General features: G+C 35.4%; 1 protein-coding gene across 3 annotated transcripts in view; it reads left to right on the top strand.

Moving 5' to 3' along the window:
• LOC123532892 (radical S-adenosyl methionine domain-containing protein 2-like) overlaps positions 1–16,296 on the top strand; it is a 90,764-nt gene that overhangs the window by 50,858 nt on the left and 23,610 nt on the right. For 2 of the 3 annotated variants that reach the window (XM_053518451.1, XM_045314492.2), the window contains one exon: positions 6,439–6,600. The exons of the other annotated variant lie outside the window; for it this stretch is intronic. In XM_053518451.1, the coding sequence (XP_053374426.1) occupies positions 6,439–6,600 (162 nt within the window). The remainder of the gene's footprint in view (positions 1–6,438; positions 6,601–16,296) is intronic. 3 annotated transcript variants of the gene reach the window in all.

The raw sequence follows: 16,296 nt of genomic DNA, 5'->3' as shown, positions 1-16,296 counted from the left end.
CTCCAATTTTAATGATAATTTGTCAGAATATTTTTTTCCATGAAATCACTAGGTCAAACATGTTTACACTGTTATGGTGTGTTATGGTGCGTTTCTCAGGTGAGCGGCCTAGGGCCATCTTGGCCCTCTTGTTATTTGATGGCTAAACTATGTGCAGATCCGCGGGAAATAAAAATGTCAGTATAAAAACAACCTGCTTGAGTCCCACTGTTAGACAGAACAAACATCGGGACGGGAGCCTGTCTACTTACTTGGATAGCTCAAGATTTTTTTTTAAGATTTAAAGTATTATTAAATGTAAATCAAGGCATGCGCGCAATTATGTTTTGTTTTTAAAGCATTCTAGAGGGTATATTAGAGAACCTCACAAAATTCACAGTGACAAGGGTCGACGCATTCTAATGCGTACAATTCAATTCAATTCAATTCAAATTTATTCAGGCAAAAGATCATAAAACATTATATAACATATACAGTAATAATACATGTATACAATAATCAATATATTTAAATTGTATTGATTGAAAATTTATAAAAACAATCTTGGTATAAATATGCTGATTTATACATGAAAGATTTAGTCAAGTTTATTTTATAGTTTATGACACAGAAAAATAATATGATCTTAACGCCTTTAATGTAAACCTAATCACTAATTACAAACGGAGTCCCAGCGTACCCAAATATTGCTTGATAAATAAATGAATGCATAAGACAGATATAAATCTTAAATATGAGCAATCTTGAATAAGATAACATTTTTGAATAAGTTTTATCAGTAATCATATGTTGATACTGGTTTATGTTGTATTGACATGTATCATGCTTGACATGTATTATGCAACTTGCCATTTGTGACTGTGTTTTGACAGCGCATTTTAGTACAAAGACAGTATTGTTCATATAATGTTAGACAATTAACTTTGTATTGATAAGACAATATCACTTTTCAGATCATTTAGTATTCAATTATAGAAAGGATTAAGAATATTTTAACTTCTAGCAGGTATAATCAGTTTGGTCAAGTTCGCGCAATTTTTCGTCCGAACGGGTGTTGTATTCAAGTTGTCTTAAAGGGGGATGTTCATTTCCCAGGGAAACATATTAGCACTTCAGCATGTCAATAATTAATAGTCATCTGCAAATTGGATACTCAGTTAGTGGTCAGCCAGATATATTTATCTTGCATATTAATTACCATCACATGTGTTTTATGGTTTGGCTAGGTGTTATCAGTATTTTCTTTTTTCAAGAGAAAAAGAGATTATGAAAACGATGCTTTTTGCTGCTGTAGTATTAATTTTTATTTTGCAATGCCAGTCTCGCTATCAGTTCTTTAAGGTCGTGTAGTCACAGTCAATTCGTCAAACGTATATAATTACTGAAACAAAATGCACACACCAAGTTAGTTATAGTTCAATTTATTATTGATGCATTTCATAAAAATAGCATGATGTAATCAAAGATTAATTATATTAATTAATTATTAGATTACGTACTATATGTATACGCTGGTCAATATCAAATCGTAAATGGTATGTGCACTGTCTGAAAATGTTCCGTATATACGACTATTTAAGTTAAATTAAATTTCGTACAAGATCGTAAGTTGACATACACTTTTGAGGATGAGACGGAGCAGTTCAACCTTTGAACTGGAATCACGCCGATTAGTAGACATTTGATTCCGTGTCCATGTTAATAATTCAACATTACTTGGTATTCCCTTTTATAATATTATGACGGCACGTTTTGTATCTTTATAATTAAGTGAGTTGTTATGAATCTTATTTTAGAATAAATCTGCAGTATAAAATCCTCACAAAATAATACATAGAATGATTTAAATACATTGTACACTCAAAGTGGAAACCATGTAATGTGTTGGTATGAAACTTGAAAAAAAGTGGCCCGGGATTATAACAAATACTTTCATTCAACACTCAAATTTCAAATATACAAAATGCGCTATTATTTGTCTAAGATTGCAAATGTAGATAAGAAAGGCCTATGGATATGTTGTAAGTGTATTGAAAATAAAATTTGGTACCTTTTTTGGCCTGGTTTACTATTACTAGTAATGATGTATCTAGATGTAATTATTTAAACTGAGAGCCACATTCCACACTCAGAGTCTGGTAAATTACAGTTATACTATATAATTAAAATGTACTGAACTATACTTGAAAATGTAAAAGACTAATGTAACAATCACATATTCTTTCTCACAAAATGGTGTCATTATGCACCTCAAAAGAGGAAATTTCACATTTTATTCTTGTAGCTGTTACAGGATTACATGCACTTGATTATTAATGACAACCCTGCCGGTCAATTTTGAATTATATTTTCAAAACGGGGTAATTGAAAAAAAAATGATGAACAATCAAATAAACAATAATGAGAACAACTATTTCTGATAAAAACCTAACTACTCGTCTCTGTACAAATTGTTCTTGAAATGCATAAAATAAATATCTGGCATATTAGTGAACAGTGTGATCCTTGATCACATGCGTTCTGGCTGGGTACATACAGGCTACTTTGTCCAGTTAGTGTATCAATGTACTTTTGACTGACTATTTAAGTTTAATTAGGGTCCATCCGCCGGTAAAGGCACAACATAGCTTTCGCTAATTAAGAGTACGGACCCCCGGCATGTCACCAGGCATGCCGTTAAAGATGCTTTTTGAAGCCAAATGGTGAGAATTTACCTCTACGCAATTACCGTAGAGTATATACCAAAGATAAGTAATTTTGATGCCAAAGTGGGTCACTGTCACGGCCAATGAGACCTAAATGACAGCTCCCCTATGGGTGCCAATAGACAATATACAAGAAGGTGTGGCAAGCTTCGCCCTTAAAAGGGCGGTTGAGGCCGCTGGTACAAGGTGTCTCCCGTGGTGTCGCTGCCCCTCCCCACTCGCCCCTCACGTTGAGCGTGAAGTCTGAGCGGCTCGGGGTCTTCTCTGCATGCCGTCTAAGTACTGGCAGGTCTTCTGTCTGGTCCACACATCTGTGCCACTCAGAGTGTCCCGCGAAGATCTGTCGCAGAGTTCTGTTGTTGTCTTGCCATCTATCGCCATGCAGGAGTTCCATCATTACCACCCGAGTTGAATGGAGCCGGGTGGCCGAAGCCTTTTGTGAATAAAACAACCGAAGTTGAGTAGGTTGGCTCCCCCGGGTAGAGTTGTTGGAAGTCTGCATGGCCCATCTCGTCGTCCCAACCTTTGCAGGGCCACTCCCTCCGGATTAGTCAGGACATCGACAGCTGTCTTGGCTCCACTTCTGTCGATGCCCTGTGATTTCTCCGCGACGAGCACGCTTCGGAGGGCTGGAGAAGATCAATGTACTTTTGTTTTTCATTGCAAATATATAGTATACATGTATAATACATATTTCTGACTGATAGATAATCACAGCAGGCCAGATGGTCAAGCTGGAAATGGATGATCATGTTTGCTTTCAGTAGTCACTGGGTAATAAAACATATGAACCGATGATTCATAATAACCTGATAGTAAGACACATGCTATGACCACCAACCGCTAGCAACATCCCCCCTTTAATTTAGCCTGGTGACCCATACATTTTTGGCCATTTTTATGTTCACAATATAACTATCTATACACAAAGAACACATGAAAAAATCTATGAAACAATGTTTTCAAAATTTAAAAAAATATTCTTTACTATGATTATTTTTCATTGAAAAAAGTTCACAAAAGCGAATATGAAACAAGATTTTTTTTTTCCATTTGTACCTATTATTGTAATGATAAAGTATTACAAATATGACATCAAATAAGTATATAATAAAATCTCTTAAAAGAATAAATCTTATTGTGCTGTCTTGATGCATATTTGGCTGGTATTTATAAAAAAAGCAGAAAATTATGAAAATGTGGACAAATCGCTAGCAGTTTCAGCAAGAGTGGGTGTTTTCGAAACAACTTTTCACAAAAACAAGCCTGGTGACCCATCGTTTTTATTTGTTCATTGTTTTCAGCACAAATTTTCCTATCATATATGTGAATTTGAAATAAAATCTATGAAAGGAAAAACACTATAGGAATTCTCCATACTCTTCTAATTACTTGTACATTTCGGTCATTCGGACACCATTTATTTAGCTCACCTGAGCACAAAGTGCTCATAGTGAGGTATTGTGATCACGCTGTGTCCGTCGTCCGTGCGTGCGTGCGTCAAGTCGTCCGTCGTCAACAGTTGTATTTAAACGACATCTCCTCCAAAACAACTAAATGGATTTTGATGAAACTTGGCCTGGATGCTACTTGGATGGTCCTCTATCAAAGTTGTTTAAACGGTTTCGCTTGGTTGCAAACAGGGGCCGCTAGAGCTAAAAATAGAAAAATCTTCAAACGACATTTCCTCCTCAACCGATGGTCCAATTTACAAATAATTTCACACAAATAGTCCTTATGTCACCCTCTACTAAGATTGTTTAAATTATACCGATTTGTCAAAAACATGGCCGCCAGGGGGGCGTGGTCACTTTTTCCTATAATATTTTATGTATGTAGTAGAAATTTGAAAAATCTTCTTGTGTGAAACTGCTAGCCTGATTTTAAAATAATTTTACACAAATGATCCTTGTGAGACCCTCTACCAAGATTGTTCAAATTATTTTGCTTCGTCAAAAAACATGGCCGCCAGGGGGCGTGGTCACTTTTCCCTATATGTATATAGTGGAAACTTTAAAAAATCTTCTTGTGTGAAACTGCTAGCCCGATTTTAAAATAATTTTACACAAATGGTCCAAGTTGTGTGACCCTCTACCAAGATTATTTAAATTATTCTGATGCGTCAATAAACATGGCTGCCGGGGGCGTGGTCACTTTTCCTTATATGTATATTGTAGAAACTTAGAAATTCATCTTGTATTAAACCCGATTCTAAAATAATTTCACACAAATTGTCCTTGTGTGACCTTCTACAAATAGTGTTCATTTTTTCTGATTAGTCAAAAGCATGGCCGCCAGCGGGCGTAGTCACTTAAATTCTTTAAATAACATTTCCTCCAAAACCACAGAATGGATTTTGATAAAACTTCACAAAAATTATCTATGGGTAGCCCTTTTTCAATGTTGTTCAAATAGTTCCGGTTCATTGAACATATGGATCATTTTGGTTAAAAATAGGTTTTCAGCTATCAGACTTTAAAGATCTTTTTCTCTAGAGCTTTGGTATTTGACATGTGATATAAGGGTTTGACTTTCAGCCATAATTGTCGTAATTATTGCCCAAAAGTCACAAATGACAACGTCCCTGTGTATGACATGTACTTATTAAAGGCTTATATATAAGAAACTTTGAAAATCTTCTCTGAATCCATAATAGCTAGAGCATTGATATTTGGCAGGTGATATCAGAGTTGTACCGTCTGTTGTAGTTGTTCAAAATATTGCCCTAGGTTCAAAAATGTGTGTGACATGTATATAATATAGGCTAACATAGAAGAAACTCTGTACTTGTACTATTGCATTATACAAAGACACTTGAAGCCTTGTACACAGGTGAGCACTTTAGGGTCAATGACCCTCTTGTTTAATTAAAATTTTGCTTTTATTTGCTGATGTATTATTATAAAACTTACATGATATCTTAGTTAGTGTAAAAGCAACATTCCATACACCAATGTAATTTTTTTTTTTTTTTGGAAATTATGTTTCTGGATCTGGTGAGGTGAAACCAGTTACATTTGAAGATATAAATCATAAATTTACTTTACATAGTAACCAATATCTCGGATAAAGTGTTCGGTAGGATGGGTCTCCGGTAAAATAGGAACTGTTAAGACTTCTTTTTCACAATAATGACATTTTAACTATAACACTTACAATTTAGCGAAAACGTAAAGAATATATGGCGTGCGCAATGTATGAAGGATATATAAGGCGTTGTACGCCCGGTAGTATGTGTTGACCCTGATCTGAACTTGCATCCTTAACCTTTATTCATAGTCTGCAGTTTCGCGATGATGAAAATTGAATTATTCTAGATTTTAGGGTACTAGATATCGAAATCGAATTACCACTTTAACAAGGCAAGTGTTAAGAAATTCATACGAATGTTTCTTTCGTTAACCTTTAGCCTGCTGGCGGCAAGTGATTTTGCCTTTGCGACCAGTGCAGACCAAGATCAGCCTGCACTGCAGGCAGTCAGTAAATTTTTAGTGAACACCCCTTCAAATAATAAATTGTATTGCCCAAATTGAATGATGGACAAGTCCATTTTATAAATTTAGCAGGGTAAAGGTTAATATCCTGACATGAACTTCACATACCTGTTTGTATGTACGTACTAGATATTAACGGATGACCCCTTGAGGTCGAAACTTAAAAAGAGTTGTTAAGAAACAACTCCAAAAACTATTTTTCCAGTTATTTTGTTCAACAGGAAAATAGTTCATTTTAGGTATGGAAAAGATCAACTTTTCTGGCGGTGAACCGTTTATCGTGAAGCGAGGCACGATGGTCGGTGAAATGGTCCGATTCTGCAAACAGACGTTACAACTGCCCAGCGTATCCGTAGTCAGTAATGGAAGTCTTATCAGTGAAAACTGGTTCAAAAAATACGGTATGTAATTTCAACTTTACTTTATAGATCAAACGGTTGTACATAGTAGACTTAGCTCTATTTGGCGTTTCTACAATAATGAAACGGTGCACGATAATCGGCAGTGGAATTGTCGAATTTTGTAAGAAGATTCCTTTATAAGATACTCAGGAGCAAAACATAATTGAATGGAATTGAAACACACAACATTTGCGAATTAAGACGAAGTGAAGTTTGAACACCTAGCACGATCGATTTTTCAAGGGGAACATCTCAATATAATTTGATTGTATTTATAGCATGCGTATAACGGTGATAAGGTCTGGTTTAATATACCAACACCATGTAACCTACCAGCTACTTTGTTTGAAAGAGATCTATTAATATAACTTATAGACCGCTTAAGAGGTTTATAATGATTACCAGTCCTGTTCTTCTTATATTGGTTACAATACTATAGAGGCATGAAAAATTCGCACTTAACTAAAACTTAAAAAAACTAATGTTAAACAAGAACTTTATCTTTAGAGTTATAATGAATAATCGGGTATTAGGAACACATTTCTATGTCCCAATGTTAAAACATAGACTGAAAAAACAGAGGCTGTAGTGACGTCAAAAAATCATTTTCAGATATTACCTACCGGCTTCTTTGTTTCGATAAGGTCTATAACAATAACCAGACCTGTCCTACTTCTATTGTTGACACGAAAATGTTTATGACGAAAAATCCCAAGTGCCTGTGGGGGGATTCGAACCCGGGTCGCTTTGGTCCTAGTCCAATGTTCTGAACCAAAGAGTCCACACACTTACGCAGTCGTCAGAGATACAGGTTATGCGTAAGCGACCGTAAGAATCGTTACAATGCAGTAGAAGCATGAGAAGTCCGTGCATGTCATTAACGGTGCGCGCTCGATTGACTCCGTAAATAATATTATCACTTGTTCAAAAAAAGTCCGTTTTAAGTAAATATTTTGACCAGGTTTACATAATATCTTGAAAATTGTTCTAAACATGACTTTACTCTAAAAATTTTACATTCAATTCTAAACAGTATTGAGATTTGTGTGAACGTTAAAACGGGCATACTCAGCAAGATATTCTTGCTTCATGTAACAGGATATTTTATTTAACATAAAAAAGACAATCCTGTAATTGCAAAAAAAAAAAAAAAAAAAAAAAAGCACCCAAAAATTTTTCCTCCAAGTAAATTATTAATCCGCTAATGAAAATTGTGATGATTGTCCGTACAATTATTAAATGACCCAGTTAAATGTTCGTGATATGTTTTATAACGCTTTTGGACGTGTCTGAAAAATAAAAGATTAACAGTTTAAACATATTTTTGAAGTATTGGAGACTGGTCAAACCACATTTCTTGTTTTCTGAACAATGTTCTAATTTTGCTGAATACCGTTAATCCATATCAAAATAACGTTTGACACTTTTAAACATTATTAAATATTTTGAACTGTGCAAAGTTTTATCGGTCTTCTGCCGTTTACCTTACAGTCTTTATTTGTGTAAAACAGTCAGTTTCCTGGATTCTATACTTGTTTTGACTTTACATCCACAAGTAACTGACAACTTCTTCGCGTGAATCAGATGTGGAGGACGACAACGACTTTAAACGGAATTATGTTTATTCAAATGGTCACCATGCCACAGAGAACAAAAGCCTCCAACTACAAACCTCTTAATTAGTAGTACTGTGCTGCTCTTTTGGTTCAATATTTTATAATCGGCTAAATAAAGTTGCATTTATTTTTGACAAAAAGTACACCTTGTAGTACGGCCAAGACAGACTTTTATCCATAGCTAGCTTAAGTCATGTCCCTGTAAACTATACATTATGACTTTTGCAAATTCAAAGCTGTATATAAATACCAAATATTTTATGTTCTGGTTATTTCTGGCTTTCCAACTAGTGCTAGGACATTTGCTGACTTTGACCCGGCTTATCAAGCTGATTAGTTCCAACAGAAATGAGTAGTATAGTTCGGACAGTTGGGCAGAGTTTGGGCAATGGCGTGACCTCATCGGGGGATTGCGTAAGTAGGTCATAAGGAGTGCCGTTGACTCATCATCTTGAATAGGGTATTGTGTGCAGCCATTGTTACCCGTTTTGACGTCATAAGGGAGTGACAGTGAATCATCTTTCTTTATAGAGGGGCCCGTCACGGACCTTAAACGCGATTCGTCATCGTCCCTATAAGGGAGTGCCGATGATTCATAATCCTTCCGTGAATAGGGAACTGTGCGCAGTCATCGTTCTACGTACTGACTCATCATTCTGGCGGGGACCTTTACAATCCTTTAGTGAATAGAGGGGTCCCGTCACAAACCTATCCCTAACACGCGAGTTACTATTAACTCCCTGAGGCCGATATCGTAACATACTTGCTGCGGCGGGATAAGAATTACCACCTGACGTCGAAGAACATTATCTAACCTTATCATAATCACACTCGCATACAGTCAGTTGAAATCATGCAGGGAAACATGATTAACTTGGGTGTAAACTGAAATATACATTGAAATTTTCACTTCGAAATATTTATAATTTTAACACACCTACTGCGTTTAATAGATATTTGAACATTTAATTCCCATAAATAGAAATGCACCATTAACACTGAATATTTACATCAGCATTACATAAATTTACACCCGATTTTGTGTGAATATCAGTGGTTTATTTTGAAGTATAATCTATTTCTAAACATGTACACAAATGTTGTTTGTCACGCGCTGAGACAGTTAAGTTGTAATATTTACATCCAACTTTGAATAATTATTAAAGTTACAAACATGCGTTTATTTACATATACTTATTTGTATTTTATGAAACATGCTTTGTTGTGTTATTTTTTATCCATTTGTATCGTATGTAATGAAAGTGTACCAATATTTCAGCCTTCTAAAACTTAACATTTTCCGACCATTCATTTATCTGATAATGGGATCGCGTCGTCGAAATCATCATCCGAAGGAACTGATATTTCAGAATCAGCATGATAATAAATAAATATTTTCATCTTTTTAAGAAAGATCTCTGGCCGACGACATTATTTTACTCTTGAAATACAGTATGAACGAAACACAGCGGAGATCGTCTTTTTATTTCATTTACATTACCGCATAGTTACGGACATTTATTTTAACAAGGGAACTAATTATTAGCACAACTAGTAATTATTACATCAAAGAAATAATAGCCAGTATGCAAAGTAATTTTGCTTTTGTCAAGATTATCAAAAATTAACAAGTACTTATCGCAATCATCATGATCTCGGTGCCGCGACTATACTCGTCAATCGCCGTCCTGGGGAGTCCTGATAACGCGCGTATAGTCGCATATCGACGCTACAGGGTAGAAAATATAACGCCTATAGTCGCATTTCGGCCCCAGGGAGTTAACCCCTTATTTCATTTTTATCCCTTTAAACCATTCTAACTCCACTTTATTGTCGAAGACTTACGGTACTTTAAATCCGTCCCGGCCTTTTAACTAACATCATCACAAAATTGGATTAAAGATAATAATAATAATAACGGACACGCGTCCAGCACTTTTCAATACACCCTATTTTATTTAAACGTTCTTAAAGCCCAGTCGGGTACCATTTTTCAGCTGTAGTATCTATCGTTATATTCAATATAAGGACCGCTTTTGTTAAGAGGATTAGACCCAAAAGAAATTTTAACTTGACCTATGGCATATACGGTATTTTGTTGACGGTAGATTAAATTAACTGCGCTTTTCTAACATATCAGTGTCGTCTGCTGTATTAACTTTACACTATGGGCTACTGAGCAAGAATGTAAATACATCTTGTGTCCTGCAAAATGGACAAGTTTTTATTGTGCGATATAAGTGTTTGCTTTTGCCTTTCACAGACCGTAGCGCACAAAATGACCCCGTTTATATTCTTTCGCGTGTCTAAACACACAATTTCAGTGTAGAGACGAATAGCCAAGCGATAAGACACAACATATTTTTAGCCCAAGCAGACGACAGAAGGCGTGGAATTCGGTAAAGGTAAAAGCTCTCTGATGCTACCGTGCGGTTTAAACATTTGATGGTTAATAAGACCAAGTTTGAACATAATCATTGAGCGTGAAGTTGTTTTCTCATTTATACTACAGTGGCGTATACTGAAATAAGTCTCTCAAAAACTTTTAAAGTACACGATATGTTTTTACGTTTTATTTACAATAGATATTTACACAAGAACATCATACTTTCGAAGAAGATTCCATCTAGTGCATTTTAGTCTAGTAGAGAAGTACGGTAGGTCTGGCTGAATTCTAGTGGTATGGTGCAGCAACATATCATTGCCGTCTGCTATACCCAGCAGCAGCAGCAGCAGCAGCAGCAAGAATATACCCAGCAGCAGCAGCAGCAGCAAGAATATACCCAACAGCAATAAAGGTCCCGCCAGAATGATGAGTCAGTACGTAGAACGATGACTGCGCACAGCTCCCTATTCACGGAAGGATTATGAATCATCGGCACTCCCTTATAGAGACGATGACTAATCGCGTTTAAGGTCCGTGACGGGCCCCTCTATTAGGAAAGATGACTCACTGTCACTCCCTTATGACGTCAATACGGGTAACAATGGCTGCACACAATACCCTATTCAAGATGATGAGCCAACGGCACTCCCTTATGACCTACTTACGCAATCCCCCGATGACGTCACGCCATTGCCCCCATTGCCATTGCTGGGTATATTCTTGCTCTACCCAACTGTCCGAACTATACTACTGAAATGTGTTCAGATATTTAGAAACTGTCTTCCTATGGGAGAAGATTTGAAAAATTGGGGCCTATTTCAGAGGAGACTAATACAATTTTATAATATATCATTTGCTTGTAATTTGGTACTTTGACAAGTGAAAGGGCTTTCAATTCACAAATTCATAAAAAGTGTGATCATAATGAACCTAATAATAAGAATATAAGCTTTTCAAAAATACTGAGTGTTCTTTTCTTATGTCTTATGTTACTGTTATATCCTTTCCGCGCGCATACATTTATACGGGATGACCCCTGCGCGTGACCCCTGACTATCTACGAATCAAAATGCGGCTTTCGTTTTCAAGTTTAGCATTTCTACTTTCATTTTATTTACTTCCGGAAATAGCTGAAGGTCGAGTGACGTCATTTTCTGTGTTGTCAAAAACATACATATGCCTGGCGAGATTGCATAAATATGTGCTGGCCGTCCTAAGGTTATCACGATCATGTTAAAATACCCTCATCCCATGGTGGCTGATTTAGGACATTTTGTTACGTCTCGATGGTGTTCGCGCAGTTTTTAGCACATTTCGTTGTGTTGTCTTGGCGCGCGCCTGATCGGGGTAAATTACTTCGGTCGAATAATTTTGCCCCGATCGGGGAAATAAAAGAACAACAGAAAGACTCTCTCTCTAGAAAAGTGCTAATATCTATATTTCATATACTTTATATTTTCGATTAGTTTACCTATATATCACCAATACAAACACGTCTGTGTACAATTTTATCTGTTTTCCCTTTGTTAAAAAGAACTTTGATACATGTATCTTACAAGTTGGTATGAGCATTAGCACTTTCTCTATAAGAAGTTATCAAAACTTTAGTGTTTTTTCTATTGTTCTTATGTTACCCTCGTTACACCGGTTGTTGTATATTATTTATCCCGATCGTGATGATATACCCCTGGGAGAAATGCCCAGCCTGCTAAGATTATTAGTTCCCTACTGGTTGAAAACCAGTTTCGGGGACTATAGGAATGCGCTTTTCCGTCATTCTGCCATTCCGTCCGTCCGCAATTTCGTGTCCGGTCCATAACTCTTTCATCCATGAAGGGATTTTAATATTATTTGGCACAAATGTTCCCCATGATGAGACGACGTGTCATGCGCAAAACCTGGACCCCTAGCTCAAAGGTCAAGGTCACAATTGGAGGTCAAAGGTCAACAGGGCTTTTTTCCTGTCCGGTCCATAACTCTCCCATCCATAAAGGGATTTTAATATCACTTGGCACAGATGTTCGTCACGATGAGACGACGTGTCATGCACAAATCCCGGACCCCTTGCTCAAAGGTCAAGGTCACAATTGGGGGGTCAAAGGTCAATAGGGCTTTTTTCCTTTCCTGTCCATAACTCAGCCATTCATGAAGGGATTTTGATTTTACTTGGCACAAATGTTCCCCATGATGAAACAACGTGTCATGCGCAAAACCCGGACCCTTAGCTCAAAGGTCAAGGTCACAATTTGAGGCCAAAGGTCAATAGGTTTTATGCATTGAGGGATTTTAATATAACTTGGCACAAATGTTCACCACCATGAGGCAAATTGTGTGCGCAAGAACCAGGTCCCTAGGTCTAAGGTCAAGGTCATACTTAGAGGTCAAAGGTCAAATTCAAGAATGACTTTGTCCGGAGCATTTCTTCTTCATGCATGGAGGGATTTTGATGTAACTTGGCACAAATGTTCACCACCATGAGGCACCCTTTTTTTAGAATAACGTCCCTTTGTTTTTACTATAAATAGATTATATTGTAACTTTTTTATTACTGGCCGTAGGGAAAAATCGAGACCACTTTTCTGTGGTACAACATGCATGTTACAGCCAAGTTTTAGGTGTATTTTGATCTATCTCTACCTGGTAAAGAGTTTCTTGTGGACTTAATTATAAAGAATTTTATTTTTAGGATTATTTTAATTTGTTGTTACTATAAATAATTTTTATGATAACTTTTTTATAATTGGCCAAACAAATTCCAAATGAAAACAACTGTACTTTTTTATATATGCAAATTTTAATCAAAGTGCTTTGTTATATTATATTGTATATATAGTACAATATTGTTTATACATCATTGGCAGATATCAGTTCATTATGTTGTACTGCAGTAGAGAAAATTAGGTGCCTTCCAGTAGGGGACTTTGTATTGCATGGCAATACTTCATTCACTTGTTTTAGATTAAATATACAGGAGAACCCAGTTATGCGATTTGTGTGTAACGTCATGGGCACGCACCATTTACTGGCTAACGTGATACGGATGACACGCATTTCTTGTAATAATGTAATGATCAATCTATATTAATACATTTAAACGGCAATGTATATTTAAGTAGCAAATTAAAGAACTAAATAAACTTACAGTATTTTCAAATATGTCAAAAAAAATGATAAAATGCCATTCGCGTCAAATTCTGACAAATTCTCCTCAGAAAGAGACTATAATCTTCTCAATGTTTGCCAAATATGCACGGATCTTTTATGCAATACAAATGTCATGTCCTAATTGCTGACAAATATATTTGCAGGTGCGTAGCAAGTGGTGCATTTTGTTATATTAACCTTTAGCCTGCTGGCGGCATGTGATTCTGCCTTTGCGGCCAGTGCAGACCAAGACCAGCCTGCATATCCGTGCAGTCTGATCATGGTCTGCACTGTTCGTTATTCAGTCAGTAAATTTTTAAGTGAACACCCATTTGATAAACAAGTGGTACTGCCCAAATTGAAAGATGGACCAGTCTATTTTAGAAATTAAGCAGGGTAAAGGTGAATAATATCCGATAAATTGTAGTACACATGGTCTTGTTCCGTCTTTTAATTATTTGTTTTTAAATATACATACATGTTACAAACGTTTTACAAATCCGAAACCAATCTGGACTATGTAAAACAAAGGCGCATGTAGGTAAGTCAGTTATCATTCTCGGAATAGGTCTGCATGGTGTTTACAGACCTCAGTAACTATTAATTATACAAGGTTTTTACATAAGCATTGGGTAGACATTGTACCAACAATTTTGAATTATAAACAAAGTTTTAAAAACATAGCGTGATTGTTGATATTTATCTCAACGGCATTTAAAACTAAGTATAACACTAAAATCTTGATTTAGTAATCTTTGTTTAAGAATGTTGTTTAAGGTCTTCTGAAAGATAATACATGTAATTTAGTTACCTAATATGCCATTGAAAAATATGTAATCACCAATTATAAAGAAAGTTATCTCACTGGAAAATGGTTTTCAAATACACTTTGTATACCGTTGTCATACCTCTGCATTACTCTTAGGATTTAATTTGGTGTAATTATTTGATTTCTATTGTATTATTTTCTACAACCTTGCGGCAATTGTAAGATATATCTATGAAAACTGAAAATAACGTAATAATCATTATGTGAGAAATATTATGTCTGCAGCATTATAAAGCTCGGCAAAATGTCCCATTCAAAAGGTTTTTGGCTTGAAAGAAAACTATGCTGATTTTCTCAACCAACATTTGATCAATGTTTGACATTGTATTATAACTGCATTATAGTTTGCCTTTTTAAACCATCAAAATAGACGGCGTATGATTTTAATGTTAACATGTTCAGGATTATTACAAAATAAGCAACTAAATAATAGGATAATGAAATAAATTGCAAAAAATGTATCTTTTATAAAAATTAAAAAGAAAACTGGTGACATTCACTGCTTGTTAAATCAACTAATTATATACAGAACAGAACAGAACAGAACATACATTTTATTTTGAATTAAGCATATACAGCTCATCTTCATATACAACAATATATACATGCATGAATACGAAAAAATGGTAATACCTAGTATACTAAATAAACCAGTAAATTTGTGAGAGTGCAATACGTCACATGTAACACTTATAATCTATATATCTACATACATGATAGCTAGGATGGTAAGAAATACTACCCGGCGTTCAATGCATTCGATTTCATTTTAAAGGCTTTATTACAGTATACAGCTAATTTGATTAACACTGACTTCCTTTCTGAATTAAGCAATTCTGTGAATTTATACATGCTAGGGTTTCTTACAAAATAATTAGATATATACTGTTTTCTTATAGTATCATACAAAGAGCAAATCAATATAAAGTGGTACTCATCTTTGATGTCATTTTTGTTACAGATACAACATTTTCGTTCACTTCTATCGATACTATTGTGTCTTCCTGTTTCTATAGATAAATTATGTGACGATAATCTGAGTTTAACAAATGTGCTTCTTAATGTCATACTGTCTACAATGTTAAGGTATCCAGACCTGCTAAATTCTGTCTTAATATGTTTATACAAATATAACGAAGAACATAGACTTACACTAGAGTCCCAATGTGTGATACATATATCTCTCTTAAACGATTATGTAGCACTGGTATAAATACATTTAAGTTTATAGATTCTGGATGCATCCATACCTCGCTAAATCCTGCACTTTGCAAAAGTGCTTTTACTTTGGACAATCAATTTACAGCATTAGGTTTAGAATCTATCTCCAATCTCTGGCTTTTAACAATGTAACCTAGTATACAATTACTGCTTTTATTTTGGTACAACTTTATGAAATATTTAATAATTCTTACATGTCGTGAAATATATAGTGGAAATCTACCCATTTCAGAATACAATGATAAAGTATTTGTTGACATTTTCACATTAAGTAACCATTTACAATACTTTCTATGTACGATTTCTAAATTGTCCGCCTGCATACTAACCCATATCTCACATTAATAATAAGAATTGGTAGAACATATGCATCAAATAAATTGAACATGATATCAATTGGGACTTGCTTCCCTTTAGTTACATTTAACAATGAGCTCATTGTCCATAGTGCTTTACCTTTCAGTGTGTTTGTCGCAGGCCTGAATGATCCACCACTAGAC

This window comes from Mercenaria mercenaria, chromosome 11, assembly GCF_021730395.1.
Source record: "Mercenaria mercenaria strain notata chromosome 11, MADL_Memer_1, whole genome shotgun sequence".
Lineage (NCBI taxonomy): Eukaryota > Metazoa > Mollusca > Bivalvia > Venerida > Veneridae > Mercenaria > Mercenaria mercenaria.
The sequence above is the reverse complement of the archived record's forward strand: the minus strand, read 5'-3'. Positions and strand labels throughout refer to the sequence as shown.